This window comes from Salmo salar, chromosome 09 (genome assembly GCF_965601325.2).
Source record: "Salmo salar chromosome 09, fSalSal1, whole genome shotgun sequence".
NCBI lineage: Eukaryota > Metazoa > Chordata > Actinopteri > Salmoniformes > Salmonidae > Salmo > Salmo salar.
This window is the reverse complement of record NC_138299.1, coordinates 88,535,667-88,557,069: the sequence shown is the minus strand read 5'-3', so window position 1 is coordinate 88,557,069 and position 21,403 is coordinate 88,535,667. Positions and strand designations below refer to the sequence as shown.

Below are 21,403 nucleotides of genomic sequence, written 5' to 3'. Positions count from 1 at the left end.
TAAACATAATGTCCTCTAAAGAAAAACCTGTCCATTTCATTAGACAAGAATAAACAAATAGATACGATAATAAATATACGAATGTGTGATATTCTATCAACATGAAAGTTACATGGCAAATTAGATACTACTTTTCTCATATAACCCTGATTCAATAATAAAAATCCCCTGAAGACACATAAAGATAGAATATCTGAGACAGAGTCCTTATATCTCTCTATCCCTCTAACCAAAAACACATAAAACATCCTAAACAAATAGTACTGAAATAGTAGTAAAAACAAACGTCAAAGGCCTCAATACCAGACCAGGTGTGCTGGTCGACCCTATCATTTTATGTGTCTCTTTGACATTGTCAACATTCTCTCTATAAATGATCCGGATTGTTCTGCATAATCTAATTAGAGCGATTTCATTCATTCCTACATTCAATACGCCTTCGCACGGCAATGTGTTGGTTGCCGTGGATACAACGGGCGGCGGAACCCGGTGTCCTAGGAGGAGAGATGACAGGCGCAATTACTACCCCTCCCAGGTTGATGTCTCCTACATCACAATTACCCACAATCCTCACTGCAGGCTACAACGTGCCTGCAGAATAGGTACTCATACCTCCCTCTGTACAAGGAAGATGTACTCTTATTCATCCAGCTTAAGACAAACGAGGAGCTATCAACAAAATAATTGCCCTCCCTGCATTCTATTCATCATTATCTTTCATATGCATGTGCAATTACTGCCCTTCCCAGTTTGATGTCGCCTACATCACAATTACCCACAACCCTCAACTAGGCAACAGCATGCAATGAGCACAAGCCTCACACTTTCGCCAAAAGATGTCCAAACCTGCCCCTAGGCTACAACAAACAAATGTGTTTTTTTATCTTCATATCTTACAGATGCATTTCCCTAGAGTTCTCTCCACGTTGGCCACCATGCCTAATCCTAACCACATTTCTGTTCACAAAAAAATTGGCAATCTACTGAATAATGAACAACTCGTGCCAGCCTGGGAGTCATGGCAATCCAGGGGGCCCCAGTGAAGACATACAATGTCCATCAAATGCACAACACACAGTCCTAAATTGAACCCTATTCCCTATAGTACTTTTGACCAGGGCCATTTAGAACAAAGACACTGACTCACAGCCACTGGCATTCAATATGGATTTTGACCCTTGATCTTTATCTTGGAGTGAACCGTACAGTTCCATGTACCTTTCATTGTAACTATTATGCATTTGAGAAGTCATGAGTAGATTTCCCCTGAATAGTAAGCTAATTTAAAAGTGAATCGGTGTGTGTGTGTGTGTGTGTGTGTGTGTGTGAGCCCATACTTAGAGCATGAGACAGCATGTCTGTGACTCACATGGTAATCTCTCTCTCCCAGTTGTGCTGTGCCTAGGCCAGCAAGGGTGTGTCGGGTGAAGGGCATGAGGGCTGTGTCTGTGTGTGTTTCTGTCTCTGTGTGTTTCTGTCTGTGTTTCTGTCTGTGTTTCTGACTGTGTTTCTGTCTGTCTGTCTGTCTGTCTGTCTGTCTGTCTGTCTGTCTGTCTGTCTGTCTGTCTGTCTGTCTGTCTGTCTGTCTGTCTGTCTGTCTGTCTGTCTGTCTGTCTGTCTGTCTGTCTGTCTGTCTGTCTGTCTGTCTGTCTAAGTGTGTGTGTGTGTGTGTGTGTGTGTGTGTGTGTGTGTGTGTGTGTGTGTGTGTGTGTGTGTGTGTGTGTGTGTGTGTGTGTGTGTGTGTTAGAAAAAGGGGTGAGTGTGCATGTTATTTATGAGTAGGTCTGTGTGTGTGTCTGTGTGTTTCATAACTGAGGCTTGTAGCTGTACGTGCAATCACTGGCATCCTCTGTGCAATGTCTTGATGGAATAATACCAAGGACTCAGCATTAAGTGATCAAACACAACACCAGTCTAATACACCACTGGATCATTCATAACCTACTGCCCCATCAGTCTCATTCTGTTATTCAAACCCCAACACTTCTAAAATAACACAGCATTCACTGATGCTGCACTACAGTATACTGCCGTGACACTACAGTATACTGCCATGACAATACAGTATACTGCCGTGACACTACAGTATACTGCCGTGACACTACAGTATACTGCCGTGACACTACAGTATACTGCCGTGACAATACAGTATACTGCCGTGACACTACAGTATACTGCCGTGACACTACAGTATACTGCCGTGACAATACAGTATACTGCCGTGACACTACAGTATACTGCCGTGACACTACAGTATACTGCCGTGACAATACAGTATACTGCCGTGACACTACAGTATACTGCGTGACACTACAGTATACTGCCGTGACACTACAGTATACTGCCGTGACAATATAGTATACTGCCGTGACACTACAGTATACTGCCGTGACAATATAGTATACTGCCGTGACACTACAGTATACTGCCGTGACAATATATTATACTGCCGTGACACTACAGTATACTGCCGTGACACTACAGTATACTGCGTGACACTACAGTATACTGCCGTGACACTACAGTATACTGCCGTGACACTACAGTATACTGCCGTGACAATACAGTATACTGCCGTGACACTACAGTATACTGCGTGACACTACAATATACTGCCGTGACAATAACTGATAAAGGCATAGAAATTATAGTCACTTTTTTTTAAAGGAAACAAAGCAGCTTGTTAAATCCTAGGGGCATGTTGAACAACGTTGTTGTCAGTCTCCCATGAGAGTGAGCAATATGTAGCAAGGTCAACAGAGATGGTTCAAATGTATTGATCCGCGTTACAAACCCATTATAAACTGACCAAAGTTCGAACCATACAGATAATTAATTGTAACGTTTTTTTATACGGCATAGTCAATTAGCTATTCTCAAACGTATGGCAATTATACTTCAAGTAGCCACATTTTTCATGATAGTGTTATTAAACTGATTAGTGGCAAATCCATGCTTTAGTTGATTTGCAACGGCTGTCAAAACTGTTCCGCTCAATATTGTAATTGCAAATACAGCACACACTCCCGTTTATTCTGAGTCTGACTGACACAAGAAACTTCAGAACAACTTAACTGTGGGCGAAACCATAAAAAAAACTTACAGAAGTTCGAGAAGCAAGTCGAAATGACAGTCATATTCCTCTTTCCACATTTTCTCTCCCGCGTTCGAGGATGGGAATCAGTGTCAAGGAGCGCACGACATCATCCAGCGGTGTTGGGTAAAATCCGGCATTAGGCTTTTGCGGTATTTATCCATAGGCTTAAACAATCAGATTTTCGTCAGTCTTTTCTGACACAAACGGGACTCGAAGCCCTGCATGTTTATTACCCGGTTTAAGAGTACATAATTATCTAACTATAGTGTTTGTAGCCTACAGCCTTTCCCCACAGTGTGAATGGATATTAGATGTTTCCCGTGAAGGTTCTTGGAAGTCTCCCTCAAAAAAGAATGTGAGGGGCGGAGCGACAGACCACACAATCTACTGAATTATGTTCCTAAATGTTGTTAGTACACAGTCACTCGGATGATCATTCAGGTCTGTACATAACCCATTACGCCACTCCCTCCCTGGTCTTTTCCAACGGTTGCTATGTTGTGATGCAAAGAAAAGCCTGTTTTCTCTTGGCCTAAGGCCCAGAAACCACATAGTTAACATAACTCAGAATAACACTCATATTCTAAAGATGTGTCACATGGTCATATTCAAAGGCAGGTCCACTTCTACCCTACAGCTATGGTAATTTCCCTCTACAATGCATTCGGAAAGTATTCAGACCTCATGACTTTCTACATTCTACAATATCCCATAATGACAAAGCAAAAACAGGTTTTTAGAAATTATTGCACATTTATATAATGAAATTAAAACTAAAATAATACATTTGCATAAGTATTCAGACCCTTTACTCAGTACTTTGTTGAAGCACCTTTGGCAGCAATTACAGCCTCGAATCTTCTTGGGTATGACGCTACAAGCTTGGCACACCTGTATTTGGGGAGTTTCTCCCATTCTTTTCTGCAGATCCTCTCAAGCTCTATCGGGTTGGAATGGGAGTGTCACTGCACAGCTATTTTCAGGACTCTCCAGAGATGTTCGACCAGGTTTAAGTCTGGGCTCTGGCTGTGCCACTCAAGGACATTCAGAGACTTGTCCCGAAGCCACTCCTGCGTGGATTTTGCTGTGTGCTTAGGTTTGTTGTCCTGTTGGAAGGTGAACCGTAACCCCAGTCTGTGTTCCTGAGCACTCCGGAGCAGATTTTCATCAATGATCTCTCTGTACCTTGCTCCGTTCATCTTTCCCTTGATCCTGACTAGTCTCCCAGCCCCTGCCACTGAAAAACATCCCCACAACATGCTGCTGCTACCACTATGCTTCCCCGTAGGGATGGTATTGGCCAGGTGATGAGCGGTGCCTGGTTTCCTCCAGATGTGACGCTTGGCATTCAGGCCAAAGATTTCAATCTTGGTTTGATCAGACCAGAGAATGTTGTTTATCATGGTCTTAGAGTGCTTTACGTACCTTTTTGGCAAACTCCAAGCGGGCTGTCATGTGCCTTTTACTGAGGAGTGGCTTCCGTCTTGCCTATCTACCACAACGGCCTATAGCTTGGTTTTTGCTCTGACATGCACTGTCAACTGTGGGACCTTATATAGACAGGTGTGTGCCTTTCCAAATCATATGCAATCAATTGAATTTACCACAGATGGACTTCAATCAAGTTGTAGAAACATCTCAAGGACGATCAATGGAAACACAATGTACCTGAGCTCAATTTTGAGTTTCATAGCAAAGGGTCTGAATAATTATGTAAATAAGGTATTTCAGTTTTTCAGTATTTCAACATTTCTAACGACCTGTTTCGCTTTGTCATTTTGGGGTATTGTGGTGTCATTATGGGTATTGTGATGTCATTATGGGGTATTGTGATCTCATTATGGGGTATTATGTGTAGATTGATGAGGAAAACGATTAATTGAATCAATTTTAGAATATTTCTGTAACGTAACAAAATATGGAAAAAGGGAAGGGGTTTGAATACTTTCTGAATGCACTGTATTTGGCCCTAGTGTTGTGTATTGTGTTGCCAACCATCTCTGACTCACCCTCCAAAAGCAGAAGAAGACGTGGACTGGTGGCGTTGCGATTGGTATAGATAACTGGCACACACACACACACACACACACACACACACACACACACACACACACACACACACACACACACACACACACACACACACACACACACACACACACACACACACACACACACACACACACACACACACACACACACACACACACACACAGTGGCCGATATGAATCATCTACTCTGACACATCAATACATACTCCCTCTGTTTTTAAATTCCTCCTTCCCCTTTCTAATCTTGAGGAATCGTGCAGACAAAAATAAAGTGACAAGGGGAGGACAAACAGACAAAGGAGGAGAGAGAGGGAAGTGGGGGATAGAGAGACCGATAAGGTAGGACAAAGAGAAGAGACTAGGCACCTGGGTCCCTTATCTAGACTAGACCTTATAGACAGCCACTGAAAGCTCGACAGCCATGATGTGACAGGACCACAATAGGCCCTGATCACTAAGCTAGCAGGAAACAGGATGTTGTCATCAACATTGTGATGCAAGTCACTGACAAGGATTCTAGTGAAGAAAGTGTTTATATAAGGCAGACGGGTCTCACAGAGATTCAGCCCCCCAGCTCTATCTGACTTCTCAAATGGCCACCACATTCTAACATTTCACTGACATCAGCATTCCTTTCTAGCAGGCATCATAGGCCCGTGAACTCAATCATGACGTCAAACGATTGCAACGCAACCTCCAAAAGGAATACTTTGGAGTCTGGGTTGAACGTTTATGACATATTTATGAGCTCTCACTCCAAATGTAAAATATACTCCTGCAACCTCTAGAAGAACACCATAGGAACAGTAACAATTGGATACAATAGTCTTCGACTGTTTTGTCCTAGTTGAGGATCAATGACGTTGGGTCTGGAGAAAAATATACGCAATAAATGTCCTCTCAGTCAATGGCATTGAGTGATACAGTCGATGTACGTATAACGTGTCAAAAAATACAAAGGCAGCTAAAAATGTAGGTAAATAAATCCAGTGAAATTATCTGGTGTGATTTAAGTATCTCCCAACCAGGTCACCCGTGATACAAGTCAAGGCTGCATATTCGAATCCAGGTATAGAAAAATGTTTTTTTAGATTTTTGTTTTATGCCTATCCCAAACCTGAACCATTACCTTAACCAATGCCTAACCTTAAGATTTCGGAGTTAATGCCTTAACCTAAAATCTGACTACTAAATGGACTGGACAATTGTTTTTGGAGAGATTGAGAGCTTTTCAGTGATAACCACCATTAATATTAGCAACACAGATGCGCAGCACAGTTCTGTTCAGCAGTGGGAAGGACGCACCACACCCAGCACACACAGCCTACATCAGCTGGTGAGCTGAGGGGGAGCAAGCGATGAGTGTGGGCAGACAGGCTCTGCTCTGGCTCCGATTATACACATCGCACTCTATTTTTTGCTTCCCCGTAGCTAACCAGTCACCTGCATTCTAGTTAGCGACCCTTTGCCTGGTTATTATTTATTTTTTATTTCACCTTTATTTAACCAGGTAGGACAGTTGAGAACAAGTTCTCATTTACAACTGCAACCTGGCCAAGATAAAGCAAAGCAGTGCGACAAAAACAACAACACAGAGTTACACATAAGAAAAGAAAAATAGAAACATCTATGTATACAGTGTGTGCAAATGTAGAAGAGTAGGGAGGTAGGCAATAAATAGGCCCTAGCGGCAAAAATAATAAAAATGTAGCATTAATAACTGGAGTGATAGATGTGCAGATGATGAATGTGCAAGTAGAGATACTGGGGTGCAAAAGCGCAAGAGGGTAAGTAATAATATGGGGATGAGGTAGTCGGGTGTGCTATTTAGAGATTGTCTGTGTACAGGTACAGTGATCGGTAAGCTGCTCAGACAGCTGATGCTTAAAGTTAGTGAGGGAGATATAAGACTCCAGCTTCAGAGATTTTTGCAATTCGTTCCAGTCACTGGCAGCAGAGAACTGGAAGGAAAGGCGGCCAAAGGAAGCGTTGGTTTTGGATATGACCAGTGCAATATACCTGCTGGAGCATGTGCTACGGGTGGGTGTTGCTATGGTGATCAGTGAGCTGAGATAAGGCGGGGCTTTACCTAGCAAAGACTTATAGATGACCTGTAACCAGTGGGTTTGGCGACGGATATGTAGTGAGGGCCAGCCAACCTTGAGCATACAGGTCGCAGTGGTGGGTAGTATATGAGGCTTTGGTGATAAAACGGATGGCACTGTGATAGACTACATCCAGTTTGCTGAGTAGAGTGTAGGGGGCTATTTTGTAAATGACATCGCCGAAGTCGAGGATCGGTAGGATAGTCAGTTTTACGAGGGTATGTTTGGCGGCATGAGTGAAGGAGACTTTGTTGCGAAATAGGAAGCCGATTCTAGATTTCATTTTGGATTCGAGATGCTTTTTCTTAGGGATCAGGCTCCTTTTTCTCAATTTCCAGCTGAATGACATGCCCAAAGCAAACTGCCTGTAGCTCAGGCCCTGAAGCCAGGATATGCATATTATTGGTACCATTGGAACGTAAACACTTTGAAGTTTGTAGAAATGTTAAAATAAAGTAGGAGAATATAACACAATAGATATGTTAGGAGAAAATCCAAAGAAAAAACAACCAGAATTTGTTTTTTGAGAGACCATCCTCTTAGAAATGCAAAAAAGCTCATATTGTAAAATATTTCCCTGGATACAATTCCTTTGGCTTCCACAGGGTGTCAATAGTCTATATTCAAAGTTTCATGCTTGTAACTTCATGTACCAGTTGTCTTCAGAAATGGACCAAGGCGCAGCGGGAATGTGAATACTCTTACTTTTAATCAATCAGAGTAAAGCATCCACAGGAAAACCAATAATAACCAAGACAGCAACAGTTTTGCATGCTATCAAACGCAGTGCAAAAACAACTACCCACAACCCCAAAGAAAAACACACTCCTATATAGGACTCCCAATCAAAGGCAACTCAACACACCTGCCTTCAATTGGGAGTCCCAATCACCAACACAACCATTCACACACACAAAACCCCTGCCACATCCTGACCAAAACTAACACCATTACGCCCTCTGCTGGACGTGACACTTCAAAAAACAAATAAGAAATACGAGTTTTTGTTTGAGGACACTGTCTTGAAAAGTTGCTTAAGGGAGTGCTGAGATGTTGGCCAGGGTAGAGGGGTAGCTAGGTGGAAAACATGGCCTGCCGTGGAAAAATGCTTATTGAGATTATCGATTATCATAGCTTTATCGCTGGTGACAGTGTTTCCTATCCTCAGTGCAGTGGGCAGCTGGGAGGAGGTGCTCTTATTCTGCATGGACTTTACAGTGTCCCAAAACTTTTTGGAATTAGTGCTACAGGAAGCACATTTCTGTTTGAAAAAGCAAGCCTTTGCTTTCCTAACTGACTGAGTATATTGGTTCCTGACTTCCCTGAAAAGTTGCATATTGCGGGGGCTATTCGATGCTAATGCAGAATGCCACGGGATGCTTTTGTGCTGGTCAAGGGCAGTCAAGTTTGGGGTGAACCAAGGGCTATATCTGTTCTTAGTTCTACATTTTTTGAATAAGGCATGCTTGTTTAAGATGGAGAGGAAAGCACTTTTGAAGCGCAACCAGGCATCTTCTACTGATGGAATGAGATCAGTATCCTTCCAGGATACCCGGGCCAGGTCGATTAGAAAGGCCTGCCCGCTGAAGTGTTTTAGGGTGTGTTGGACAGTGACGAGGGGTGGTCGTTTGACCGTGGACCCAGTACGCACGCAGGCAATGAGGCAGTGATCGCTGAGATCCTGGATTTAGGATTTAGGGTTGTACCTGGTAGGTTCCTTGATGGTTTGTGTGAGATTGAGGGCATCTAGCTTAGATTGTAGGACGGCCGGGGTGTTAAGCATGTTCCAGTTTAGGTCACCTAACAGTACAAACTCTGAAGATAGATGGGGGGTGATCAATTTCCATATGGTGTCCAGGGCACAACTGGGGGCCGAGGGAGGTCTATAAGAAGTGGCAATGGTGAGAGACTTGTTTCTGGAAAGGTGGATTTTTAAAAGTAGAAGCTCGAATTGTTTGGGCACAGACCTGGATAGTATGACAGAACTCTGCAGGCTATCTCTGCAATAGATTGCAACTCCGCCCCCTTTGGCAGTTCTATCTTGTTGGAAAATGTTATATTTAGGGATGGAAATTTCAGGATTTTTGGTGGCCTTCCTAAGCCAGGATTCAGACACGGCTAGGACATCCGGGTTGGTGGAGTGTGCTAATGAGAGCGCCTGGGGAATTGGAGTGATGCTGGGGGCTGCAGGGCCTGGGTTAACCTCTACATCACCAGAGGAACAAAGGAGGAGTAGGATAAGAGTACGGCTAAAGGCTAAAAGAACTGGTTGTCTAGTGCGTTCGGAACAGAGAGTAAAAGGAGCAGGTTTCTGGGTGCGGAAGAATAGATTCAAGGCATAATGTACAGACAAGGTTATGTTAGGATGTGAGTACAGTGGAGGTAAGCCTAGGCATTGAGTGACGATGAGAGAGGTTTTGTCTCTAGAGGCACCATTTAAGCCAGGTGCAGTCACCGCATGTGTGGGGGGTGGAGCATAAGGGCTAGCTAAGGCATATTGAGCAGGGCTGGAGGCTCTACACTGAAATAAGAGAAAAATTACTAACCAAAACAGTAATAGACAAGGCATATTGACATTAGGGAGAGGCATGTTTAGCCGAGTGATCATAGGGTCCAGTGAGTAGCTAGGCAAGCTGGAGGTACGGCGATTCAGATAGCTAGCAGGTCGGGGCTAGCAGCAGGGCCTCAGGAGGACGTCGCAACGGGAGAGTCTGTTGAAACCCCCTCGGACGGTTACGTCGGCAGACCAGTTGTGATGGATCGGCGGCAGCAAAGGGCACAGGCCAATTGGCAGAAGAGGTATTGAAGCCCAGGAATTATCTGATGGAATTCTTCAGCTAGCCGGGAGAAGGGTCTAACTCGAGGCTATCTCCAGGCTAACTGTTGCTTGCTTTGGGACAGAAACACCCTCAGACGGTTACGTCGGTAGACCAGTTGTGATGGATCGGTGGTGCTCCGTGTCTGCAGTAAAGGGTCCAGGCCAATTGGCAAAAGAGGTAATTGAAGCCCAGGGATTGCTTGATGGAATCTCTTCGGCTAGCCAGGAGATGGGCCTAGTTCGAGGTTAGCTCCAGGCTAACTGGTGCTTGCTTTGGGACAGAGACGTTAGACACGAATAGCCACTCGGATAGCAGCTAGCTAGCTGCGATGATCCGGAGTAAAGGGTTCAGAGCTTGCGGTAGGAATCCGGAGATGTGGTAGAGAAAAGCAATCCGATATGCTCTGGGTGGATATTGCGCTGTGCAGGCTGGCAGGAGCTGCCCGGGCTGAGGCTGGCAGTCCACGTTAACGGTGATGACCGCTAGCAGTGGCTAACTGACTACTAGCTAGTTAGCTGGCTAGCTTCTGAAGGGGGTTCCAGTTCAAAAGTGTAAAAATAGCAGATCCATATCACATTGGGTGAGGCGGGATGCAGGAGAGTATGTTCAGTCCATAGATGGAACATGAGATAAAAAAATAATACAAATATATACTAAGAAAAACGATATATACAAGGGACGGGACAAGACAATCAAAGCAGACATCCCCACTGCTATGCCATCTTGGATCAGAAGAGGTTAATAAGCATCTCACTGGGCAATTATTATTTTTTTGTGCATTAGCAAGCTGCATTTTACATTGAAATCAAATCAAATTTAATTGGTCGCATACACATATTTAGCAGGTGTAGTGAAATGCTTGTATTCCTAGCTCCAACAGTGCAGTAATATCTAACAATACACAGCAATACACACAAATCAGTATAAATATACATATACCTGTCCATAATGTCTATACATCCCATTATGGACAGTATGTGGATAGAATATATAGTATATCTGAAGAATACGTAGGCTAGAATAGTATATGTACAGCAATCCAGCGTCTTTGTCCTCGGTTCTTTCTCCCTCTCCGGTGGCTTCTACCTCGGGTTCAGATCTTCAGATCTTCACCAGACCGTGAGGCTGCCTGAGAGACCAGCCCATTCAACATCACCAGCTGTCATCATCGGCAACTCTATGGTGAGAAACATCTCGGTCCCCAAGGCAAAAACCCTGTGCTACCCAGGAGCAAGAGTACAGGACATAACAAGGCTGCTTCCAACTGTTCTACCACAGATGCCGGGAGCTGACACTGTTGTAGTCCATGTGGGGTCAAACGACATCAGGAGAGCTAGCTAGGAACATTTGAAAATTGATTTTAAAGAACTGATTTTAGCATTAAAAGACTCCAAAAAAACAGCCAATAATTTTAGGTCCAGTACCATCGTTGGGCCGCGGGTATGAAAGATTCAGCAGACTGCTGGCATTACACATTTGGCTAAAAGACTACTGTAGCTCGGCTGTAGTCATTTTTATTGATAACTTTGACACCTTCTGGAAACAGAAGGTACTCTACAGGAATGACGGAGTCCATCCAAATCATCTTGGCTCCTGGACTCTGTCCACGCATTTCAAGGCAGCGTTGAAACAATGACTGGTCAATGATCCAAGACCAGCTCAGTTAATCCCTACCGTTGTGAAAATGAGTCATCATAATGCTGCATCAAATGTACATGATCTTAGGGGCATTGGCAAACACAATGTAAGTAATTTAATGTATGTACCCCTAATTGCACCGAATACATCTGTTTATCCTACAGCTATTGTAAGCAGTAATCATGAGCCTATAAACCAGAGTTACACTGTTGGCAATGAGGCGGTGTGCAATAGTAATAAGACCACTTTATGCAGCTCACCTCTCAGCTCCAATGTAAATAACATGAGTAAGTCTACCTCTGATAAGCTTCCCTGTAAAGCATTAAAAACAATCAAGCAACCCAGAAAAGTGCTAAAAATAGCCCATATTAACATATGTAGCCTAAGAAACAAGGTCCATGAAGTCAATAACTTGCTTGTAACAGATGACATTCATATTCTGACTATCTCTGAAATTCACTTAGATAATACCTTTGATGATACAGTGGTAGCAATACATGGTTATAACATCTACCGAAAAGACAGAAATGCCAACGGAGGCGGTGTTGTGGTCTATATTCAGAACGACATTCCTGTAAAGCTTAGAGACGATCTAATGTTAAATACTGTTGAAGTAATATGGCTACAGGTTCATCTGCCTCACTTAAAGCCCATTCTTCTGGGAAGCTGCTATAGACCACCAAGTGCTAACAGTCAGTACCTGGATAATATGTGTGAAATGCTTAATAATGTATGTGATATCAACAGAGAAGTATATTTTCTGGGTGATTTTAAATATTGACTGGCTATCATCAAGCTGCCCACTCAGGAAAAAAAACGTCAAACTGTAACCAGTGCCTGCAACCTGGTTCAGGTTATCAGTCAACCTACCAGGGTAGTTACAAACAGCACAGGAATTAAATCATTAACATCTATTGATCACATCTTTACTAATGCTGCAGATATTTGCTTTAAAGCAGTATCCAAATCCATAGGATGTAGTGATCACAATATAATAGCCATATCTAGGAAAACCAAAGTTCCAAAGGCTGGCCCTATTATAGTGTATAAGAGGCCATACAAGAAGTTTTGTAGTGATTCATATGTTAATGAATATTTTAATATTTGCTGGTCTGTGGTGTGTAATGAGGAGCAACCAGACACTACACTCGACACATTTATGAAACTACTTATTCCAGTTACTAATAAGCACACACCCATTAAGAAAATGACTGTAAAAACTGTTACATCCCCTTGGATTGATGAGGAATTGAAAAATGATATGGTTGAGAGGGATGAGGCAAAGGATATGGGAATTAAATCTGGCAGCCCAACTGATTGGCAAAGAAAAAGAAACTGAACTATGAAACAAAGATAAATTATATAAATCATGATAGTAAAAAGCTTTGGGGCACCTTAAATGAAAATTTGGGGAAAAAAGCCAACTCGGCTCCTTCATTCATTGAATCAAATGGCTCATTCATCACAAAGCCCACTGATATTGCAAACTATTTAATTACTTTTTCAATGGCAAGATAAGCAAACTTATGGATGACATGCCAGCAACAAACGCTGACACTACACATCCAAGTATTTCGGACCAAATTATGAAAGACAAGAATTGTACTTTAGAATTCTGTAAAGTTAGTGTGGAAGAGGTGAAAAAATTATTGTTGTCTATCAACAATGACAAGCCACCGGGCTCTGACAATCTGGATGGAAAATTACTGAGTATAATAGCAGACGATATTGACACTCCTATTTGAAACATCTTCAATTTAAGCCTACTGGAGAGTGTGTGCCCTCAGGCCTGGAGGGAAGCTAAAGTCATTCCGCTACCCAAGAATAGTAAAGCCCCCTTTACTGGCTCAAATACTTCTAGAAAAAATGGTGTTTGACCAGATACAGTGCTATTTCACAGTAAACTTTATTGACTACAGAATTTCAGCATGCTTATAGAGAAGGACACTCAACAAGCACAGCGCTTACACAAATGTCTGATGATTGGCTGAGAGAAATTGATGATAAAATTATTGTGGGGGCTGTCTTGTTAGACTTCAGTGCAGCTTTTGACATTATCGATCATAGTCTGCTGCTGGAAAAAAGTATGTGTTATGGCTTTAACCCCATGCTATAATGTGGATAAAGAGTTACTTGTCTAACAGAACACAAAGGGTGTTCTTTAATGGAAGCCTCTCAAATATAATCCAGTTAGAATCAGGAATTCCCCAGGGTAGCTGTTTAGGCCCCTTGCTTTTTTCAATCTTTACTAATGACATGCCACTGGCTTTCAGTAAGGTCAGTGTGTCTATGTATGCGGATGACTCAACACTATACACGTCAGCTACTACAGTGACTGACATGACTGCAACACTCAACAAAGAGCTGCAGTTAGTTTCAGAGTGGGTGGCAAGGAATAAGTTAGCCCTAAATATTTCTAAAACTAAAAGCATTGTTTTTGGAACAAAACACTCATTAAACCCTAAACCTCAACTAAATATTGTAATAAATAATGTGGAAATTGAGCAAGTTGAAATGACTAAACTGCTTTGAGTAACACTAGATTGTAAACTGTCATGGTCAAAACAAATTGATAAACAGTAGTAGCTAAGATGGGAAGAAATATGTCCATAATAAAGCGATGCTCTGCCTTCTTAACAACATTATCAACAAGGCAGGTCATACAGGCCCTAGTTTTGTCGCACCTTGACTACTGTTCAGTCGTGTGGTCAGGTGCCACAAAAAAGGACTTAGAAAAATTGCAATTGGCTCAGAACAGGGCAGCATGGCTGGCCCTTATATGTACACAGAGAGCTAATATTGATAATATGCACGTCAATCTCTCCTGGCTGAAAGTGGACGAGAGATTGACTTCATCACTACTTTTATTTATGAGAGGTATTGACATGTTGAATGCACCGAGCTGTCTTTCTAAACTACTAGCACACAGCTCGGAAACCCATGCATACCCCACAATACATGCCACAAGAGGTCTCTTCACAGTCCCCAAGTCCAGAACAGACTATGGCAGGCACACAGTACTACATAGAGCCATGACTACATGGAACTCTATTCCACATCAAGTAACTGACACAAGCAGTAAAATTATATTTAAAAAACAGATTAAAAAAACACCTTATGGAGCAGCGGGGACTGTGAAGCAACACAAACATTGGCACAGACACACGCGCACGCGCACACACACACACACACACACACACACACACACACACACACACACACACACACACACACACACACACACACACACACACACACACACACACACACATACGCACTATACATTCACATGGATTTAGTACTGTAGATATGTGGAAGTGGTGGAGTAGGGGCCAGAGGGCACACAGTGTGTTGTGAAATCTGTGAACGTATTGTAATGTTTTTAAAATTGTATAAACTGCCTTCATTTTGCTGGACCCCAGGAAGAGTAGCTGTTTCTTTGGCAGCAGCTAATGGGGATCCATAATACATATCAATACAAATCGGGGCGGTAGGTAGCCTAGTGGTTAGAGCGTTGGACTTGTAACCGAAAGGTTGCAAGATTGAATCCCCGAGCTGACAAGATAAAATATCTGTCGTTCTGCCCCTGAACACGGCAGTTAACCCACTGTTCCTAGGCTGTCATTGAAAATAAGAATTTGTTCTTAACTGACTTGCCTAGTTAAATTGTAATATATATATATTTTTTAAATAGTTGAATAGGATGGAATTGACTAGAATACAGTATATACATATGAAATGGGCAAAACAGTATGTGAACTTTATTAAAGCGACCAGTGTTGCATTATTAAAGTGCAGCGGTCTAAGGCACTGCCTCTCAGTGCTAGAGGCGTCACTACAGACCCTGGTTTGATCCCGGGCTGTATCACAAATGGCTGTGATCTGGAGTCCCATAGGGCGGCGCAAGAATTGGCCCAGCGTCGTCCGGGTTAGCGGAGGGTTTGGGCGGAGTAGGCCATCATTGTAACTAAGAATTTGTTCTTAACTGACTTGTCCATTTAAATAAAGGTTTATAAAATATCTTTATTTTGAGTTAATGTGGACTCAGACTAGTACTCCAACTCTCTCTCTCTCTCTCTCTCTCTCTCTCTCTCTCTCTCTCTCTCTCTCTCTCTCTCTCTCTCTCTCTCTCTCTCTGCACTGTGTGTCTGTTTTGTATGTAATGTGTAATAATATAGGCTGAATTACTTTTGGTAGGCTGAATTACTGTGGGTAGGACAAGGCTATGCATGTTTGTGTACATGGAAGTCAGGGATTTATGTTTACTATAGGTTAATGAGGCTGTACAAATGTGAACGCGGAAGGAGGAAAGTTTTGGAACGTTTTGAAAGTCTATTGAAAAAGTTTGGTTACTAGCTACCTTTTGTTTGGATCTCGCGACGTGGTTGGCATCAGTTGCTGGGACCTCTACTATCTGTCTAATTATCCTGCTGATCAAGGCCGGAGCTGAGGAGCTGTTTGGCGTAGCAGTTAACCTAGCTGCTAGCTAGATGCCTATCAAGCTAGCAGGGTTTTCTTAAGGGCTGGAACGCAGCCCGCGGCGCGGTTAGCCATTGTGACTGGGACAGCGGATTGTCCCGGGCTTGTGGCTATCTAGATCCCTGTTGTTTGTTGTTTTCAATCTTCCTTGTGACCTGCCCTGTCTGGAATGGCGAGGAGTAACAGCACAACCTAAGCTGTTACCGTACAAAGACCAAAGCCGGCGGGAGTACCGTTGAGGATCGTGGTGTCTCTCTATCACAGGTGAGGATCTTTTAAACAATCAAAAAGAAAATAGCTTCAAGTGTTTTGTCCAAATACGGGTGGAGTCAACAAATAAAATAATGGTCGACCTGACCACAGAGGTCCAGGACCTGAAGAACAGTTTGCAGTTCTCCCAGGGTCAGCTCGATGATTTTAAATAAGAGAAAGGCAAGTTGACAGCAATCTGTAAGTCTTTGAGAGAGGACATCAGTTCTGTATGTGAATCCATGATAACAATGACAGAGAAATCAGATTATCTCAAGGGACAATCAAGGCGGTACAACATGGTTGTGGATGGAATTGCAGAATCTCCACATGAGACCTGGACGGAGTATGAGGTCAAAGTGAGGGAAATGATCTAGGAGAAACTGAAGATGGACCACAGGAAGATTGAGGTGGAGCGCACCCACAGGACTGGAAAATACAGCACCGGCCCAGGTGACAGGCCCAGGCTGATAGTGGTCAAATTACTGAGGTTCAAGAACAAGGTAGCTGTTCTGGAAAGAGCCAAGAACTTGAGGGAAGTAATATCCTGAAGCTGTGCACCAGAACAGGAAAGAACTCACCCCAGCCATGAAAGCTGCCAGAGTGCGTGGGGACATTGCTTAAATTTGCTATGACAGGCTCATTGTCCACCCTCCCTTCCAAATGCCTGGAAGGGATGAGAGAGCCAAGCCTATGGGTTTATATCTTCAACCCCGCAGCACACACCAACTGATTAATGGGCTAATGAATGTATATTTTTTTGTATCTTGCTTTGTTTGCTCTTTTCCATAGTAGTTATATCTCTGATAAGCTAACCAGGAAAGGGTTGAAAATAGCCCATATTAATATATGTAGCCTTAGAAATAATGTTAATGAAATCAATAACTTGCTATCATCAGATAACATTCATATATTAGCCATTTCTGAGATTCACTTAGATAATGAATTTGATGATACAGCAGTAGCAATACAAGGATATAACATCTATAGAAGAGACAGAAATGCTTATGGGGCTCCCGAGTGGCCCAGCGTCGTCCGGGTTTGGCTGGGGTAGGCCATCATTGTAAATAAGAATTTGTTCTTAACTGACTTGCCTAGTTAAATAAAGGTAAAATAAAACTACACAAATTATGGGGGAGGTGTTGCTGTATATATTCGGAGCCATATCCCTGTAATGTTTAGAGAAGATCTCATGTCAAGTGTTACTGAAGTGTTGTGGTTGCAGGTTCACCTGGCACATTTTAATAGGTCACCAAGTGCTAATAGTCAGTATCTAAATAATATGTGTGAAATGCTTGATAGTGTATGTGATGTAAACAAAGAGGTCTACTTTTTTGGGGACCTGAATATTGACTGGTTTTCATCAAGCTGTCTGCTCAAGAGGAAGCTTCTCACTGTAAGCAGTGCCTGTAATCTGGTTCAGGTTATTAATCAACCTACCAGGGTGTTTACAAACACTACAGGAACAAGATCATCCACATGTATTAATAACATTTTTACTAATACTGTAGAACGTTGTTCTAAAGCTCTATCCATACCCATTGGATGCCGTGATCACAATATAGTGGCTATATCCAGGAAAGCCAAAGTTCCAAAAGCTGGGCCTAAAATAGTGTATAAGAGATCATACAAAATATTTTGCTGTGACTCTTATGTGAATGATGTAAAAAATATTTGTTGGTCTGATGTGATTAATAAGGAGCATCCAGACGGTGCACTTCACTAATTTGAAGTCACTGAAACCCTTAACAAAGAGTTGCAGTCTGTTTTGGAATGGGTGACCAGTAATAAACTGGTCCTGAACATCTCTAAAACTAAGAGCATTGTATTTGGTACAAATCATTCCCTAAGTTCTAGACCTCAGCTGAATCTGGTAATGAATGGTGTGGCTGTTGAACAAGTTGAGGAGACTAAATCAAATCAAATTTCAAATCAAATCAAATCAAATTTATTTTTATATAGCCCTTCGTACATCAGCTGATATTCTCAAAGTGCTGTACAGAAACCCAGCCTAAAACCCCAAACAGCAAGCAAAGCATGTGAAAGAAGCACGGTGGCTAGGAAAAACTCCCTAGGAAAAACTCCCTAGAAAGGCCAAAAACCTAGGAAGAAACCTAGAGAGGAACCAGGCTATGAGGGGTGGCCAGTCCTCTTCTGGCTGTGCAGGGTGGATATTATAATGACTTGGTGTTACCTTAGATTGTAAACTGTCATGGTCAAAACATATATTCAGCGGTTGTAAAGATGGGGAGAGGTCTGTCCATAATAAATAGATGCTCTACTTTTTTGACACCACAAAGCAAGTCCTGCAGGCTCTAGTTTGATCTTATCTTGATTATTGTCCAGTCATATGGTCAAGTGCTGCAAAGAAAGACCTAGTTAAGCTGCAGCTGGCCCAGAACAGAGCGGCACGTCTTGCTCTTCATTGTAATCAGAGGGATAATATGAATACCATTGTAAGCCAGTCTCTCTTGGCTAAGAGTTGAGGAAAGACTGACTGCGTCACTTCTTGTTTTTAAAAGAAACATTAATGTGTTAGAAATTCCAAATTGTTTGCATAGTCAACTTACACACATTTACCCCACCAGACATGCCACCAGGGGTCTTTTCACAGACCCCAGGTCCAGAACAAATTCAAGCAAACATACAGTATTATACAGAGCCATGGAACTCCAAAAAACAAATACAAAATGCAAAAAACACCTCACGGCACAACGCCTCTCCCCCATGTGACCTCCTTGTGTGTATGTACTGTACTGTATGTGTAACTGATAGAAGCACACACACACACACTACATGTGAATGTTTTTAAATGTATGTAAATTGTAAAGTCTTTTGTCTGTCATGTATTTTTCGTTTCGTGTCGGACCCCAGTAGGACTAGCTGTTGACATTGGCATCGGCTAATGTGGATCCTAATAAATTAAATCAAAATGTAATTTTTACAATAACTAGACTAAATCATTATTCAAATGACAAAAATGTGACAATGATATCTTAGTCAAAATGACTAAGACTAGACTAAATCTAAAAAAGGTGTGTGTGTATGTGTGTGCGTGTGTGTGTTCATGGCATATTGCTGCTGGAACATGAGTGGATTATCTAAAGAGAATTTCAGCAGCAGAGAGAAGAACTCTCCCAAGAGCTTTATTACTTTAGAGTGACACCCACAAGGACAGGGCCTGTCTCTCTGGTGTGTGTGTGTGTGTGTGTGTGTGTGTGTGTGTGTGTGTGTGTGTGTGTGTGTGTGTGTGTGTGTGTGTGTGTGTGTGTGTGTGTGTGTGTGTGTGTGTGTGTGTGTGTGTGTGTGTGTGTGTGTGTGTGTGTGTGTGTGTGTGTGTGTGTGTCTGTTTGCATCCTTGCGTCTCTCTGTGTCTGTGCAGCACATTACATGAAGCAGAGTAATCTTCAATGAGGAGCAGCTCCTCTGATATAGAGGTTGTGACTTTCATCTTGTCTGTTTACAGCCTCACATCTCTGTATCCTGCTCACAGGGGAGAGAGGCCCAGGCTGTCCAAAATGGTACACTATTCCCTTTATAGTGCACTACTTTTGACTAGGGCCCATAGGACTGTGGTCAAAAGCAGTCCACTATAAAGGGAATAGGGTGCCATTTGGGACGCATTCCCAGTCTTACAGCATGATCAATGGGCACAATACCATCTCCAACTCCATCACCTGCCTAGCATCTCTCTCTGACAGAAACATCATTCAACCAGCAATGATCTGGATACCTACCGTAAAGCTATTCAGAAACAGATCTAGCTAGGTAGCACCAGCTGGCTTTCTAAGCTGTAATACTAGGACCACATGTGTGTCCTCATGTTCATATTGAGAGTGGCTGAGGATTTCAGGTCGCTGGTCTTCTAGTCATGTGGCTTTAGTACAGCCATATAGCTATATGGATTATAGCTAAGCTTCAACTATACTGGCCCACTGCTGTAGAGAGAGAACCAGAACCAATTCAATGTTCTCATGGAGACTGACTGATAGGCTGTCTGTAACAAGGAACCAGACCCACTGACTGACTGACTGACTGACTGACTGACTGACTGACTGACTGACTGACTGACTGACTGACTGACTGACTGACTGACTGAGTAGCTTACTAACTGACTGACTGACTGACTGACTGACTGACTGACTGACTGACTGACTGACTGACTGACTGACTGACTGACTGAGTAGCTTACTAACTGACTGACTGACTGACTGAGTAGCTTACTAAATGACTGACTGGCTGACCAAGTAGCTTACTAACTGACTGACTGAGTGGTTTACTGACTGGCTGACTGGATAACTGATTTACTGATTGGGTGGCTGACTGACTGACTGGCTGACTGGATAACTGTTTGACTGATTGGGTGGCTGACTGGGTGGCTGACTGACTGGATGGCTGACTGATGAACTGTCTGACTGGTTGGTTGACTGACTGACTGGCTGAATGGGCGGCTGACTGACTGACTGACTAACTGGCTGGCTAACTGACTGACTAACTGGCTGACTGGTTGGCTGACTGACTGACTGGCTGACTGACTGAGTGGCTGACTGACTGACTGACTGACTGGTTGACTGACTGTGTGGCTGACTGACTGACTGGCCGACTGACTGGGTCGATGAGTGCTCTTCCTCTCTTCTTTTTTGCGGCTGCTGGTTCCTGCTGAGATACAGACTAGTTTCCCACAATATTCTCAGCAAAGATGTTAGCATTGTGGCTACCAGCTGGATTTGGGAGAGGTGGGAAACAGAGAGGGAGGGAAGGAAGGGCAGAAGTTAAGGATAAAAGGAGGAGTAGAGAAAATTAGGGGGAGAGGGAGGGAAGGGAAGGGGAGAAGTGAGAAGAGGAGAAGGAGGGGTAGAGACAAGAGAGAGAAGATGCGATGGGACATGGGAGGGAGAAAGAGAGAGGGAGCACCAGAGTAGAGATCTGACAGTAAAAGAGAACAGACGTTGTGCATCATCCTCT

General features: G+C 42.9%; 1 protein-coding gene across 2 annotated transcripts in view; it reads right to left on the bottom strand.

The window, feature by feature from the left end:
• LOC106612116 (PH and SEC7 domain-containing protein 2) overlaps nt 1–21,403 on the bottom strand; it is a 59,837-nt gene that overhangs the window by 18,191 nt on the left and 20,243 nt on the right. The window contains exon 1 of one of the 2 annotated variants that reach the window (XM_082956039.1): nt 3,104–3,504. The exons of the other annotated variant lie outside the window; for it this stretch is intronic. Within the exon in view, the coding sequence (XP_082812165.1) occupies nt 3,104–3,153 (50 nt within the window). The 5' untranslated portion in view covers nt 3,154–3,504. Of the gene's footprint in view, nt 1–3,103; nt 3,505–21,403 lie in introns of those variants that run through there. 2 annotated transcript variants of the gene reach the window in all.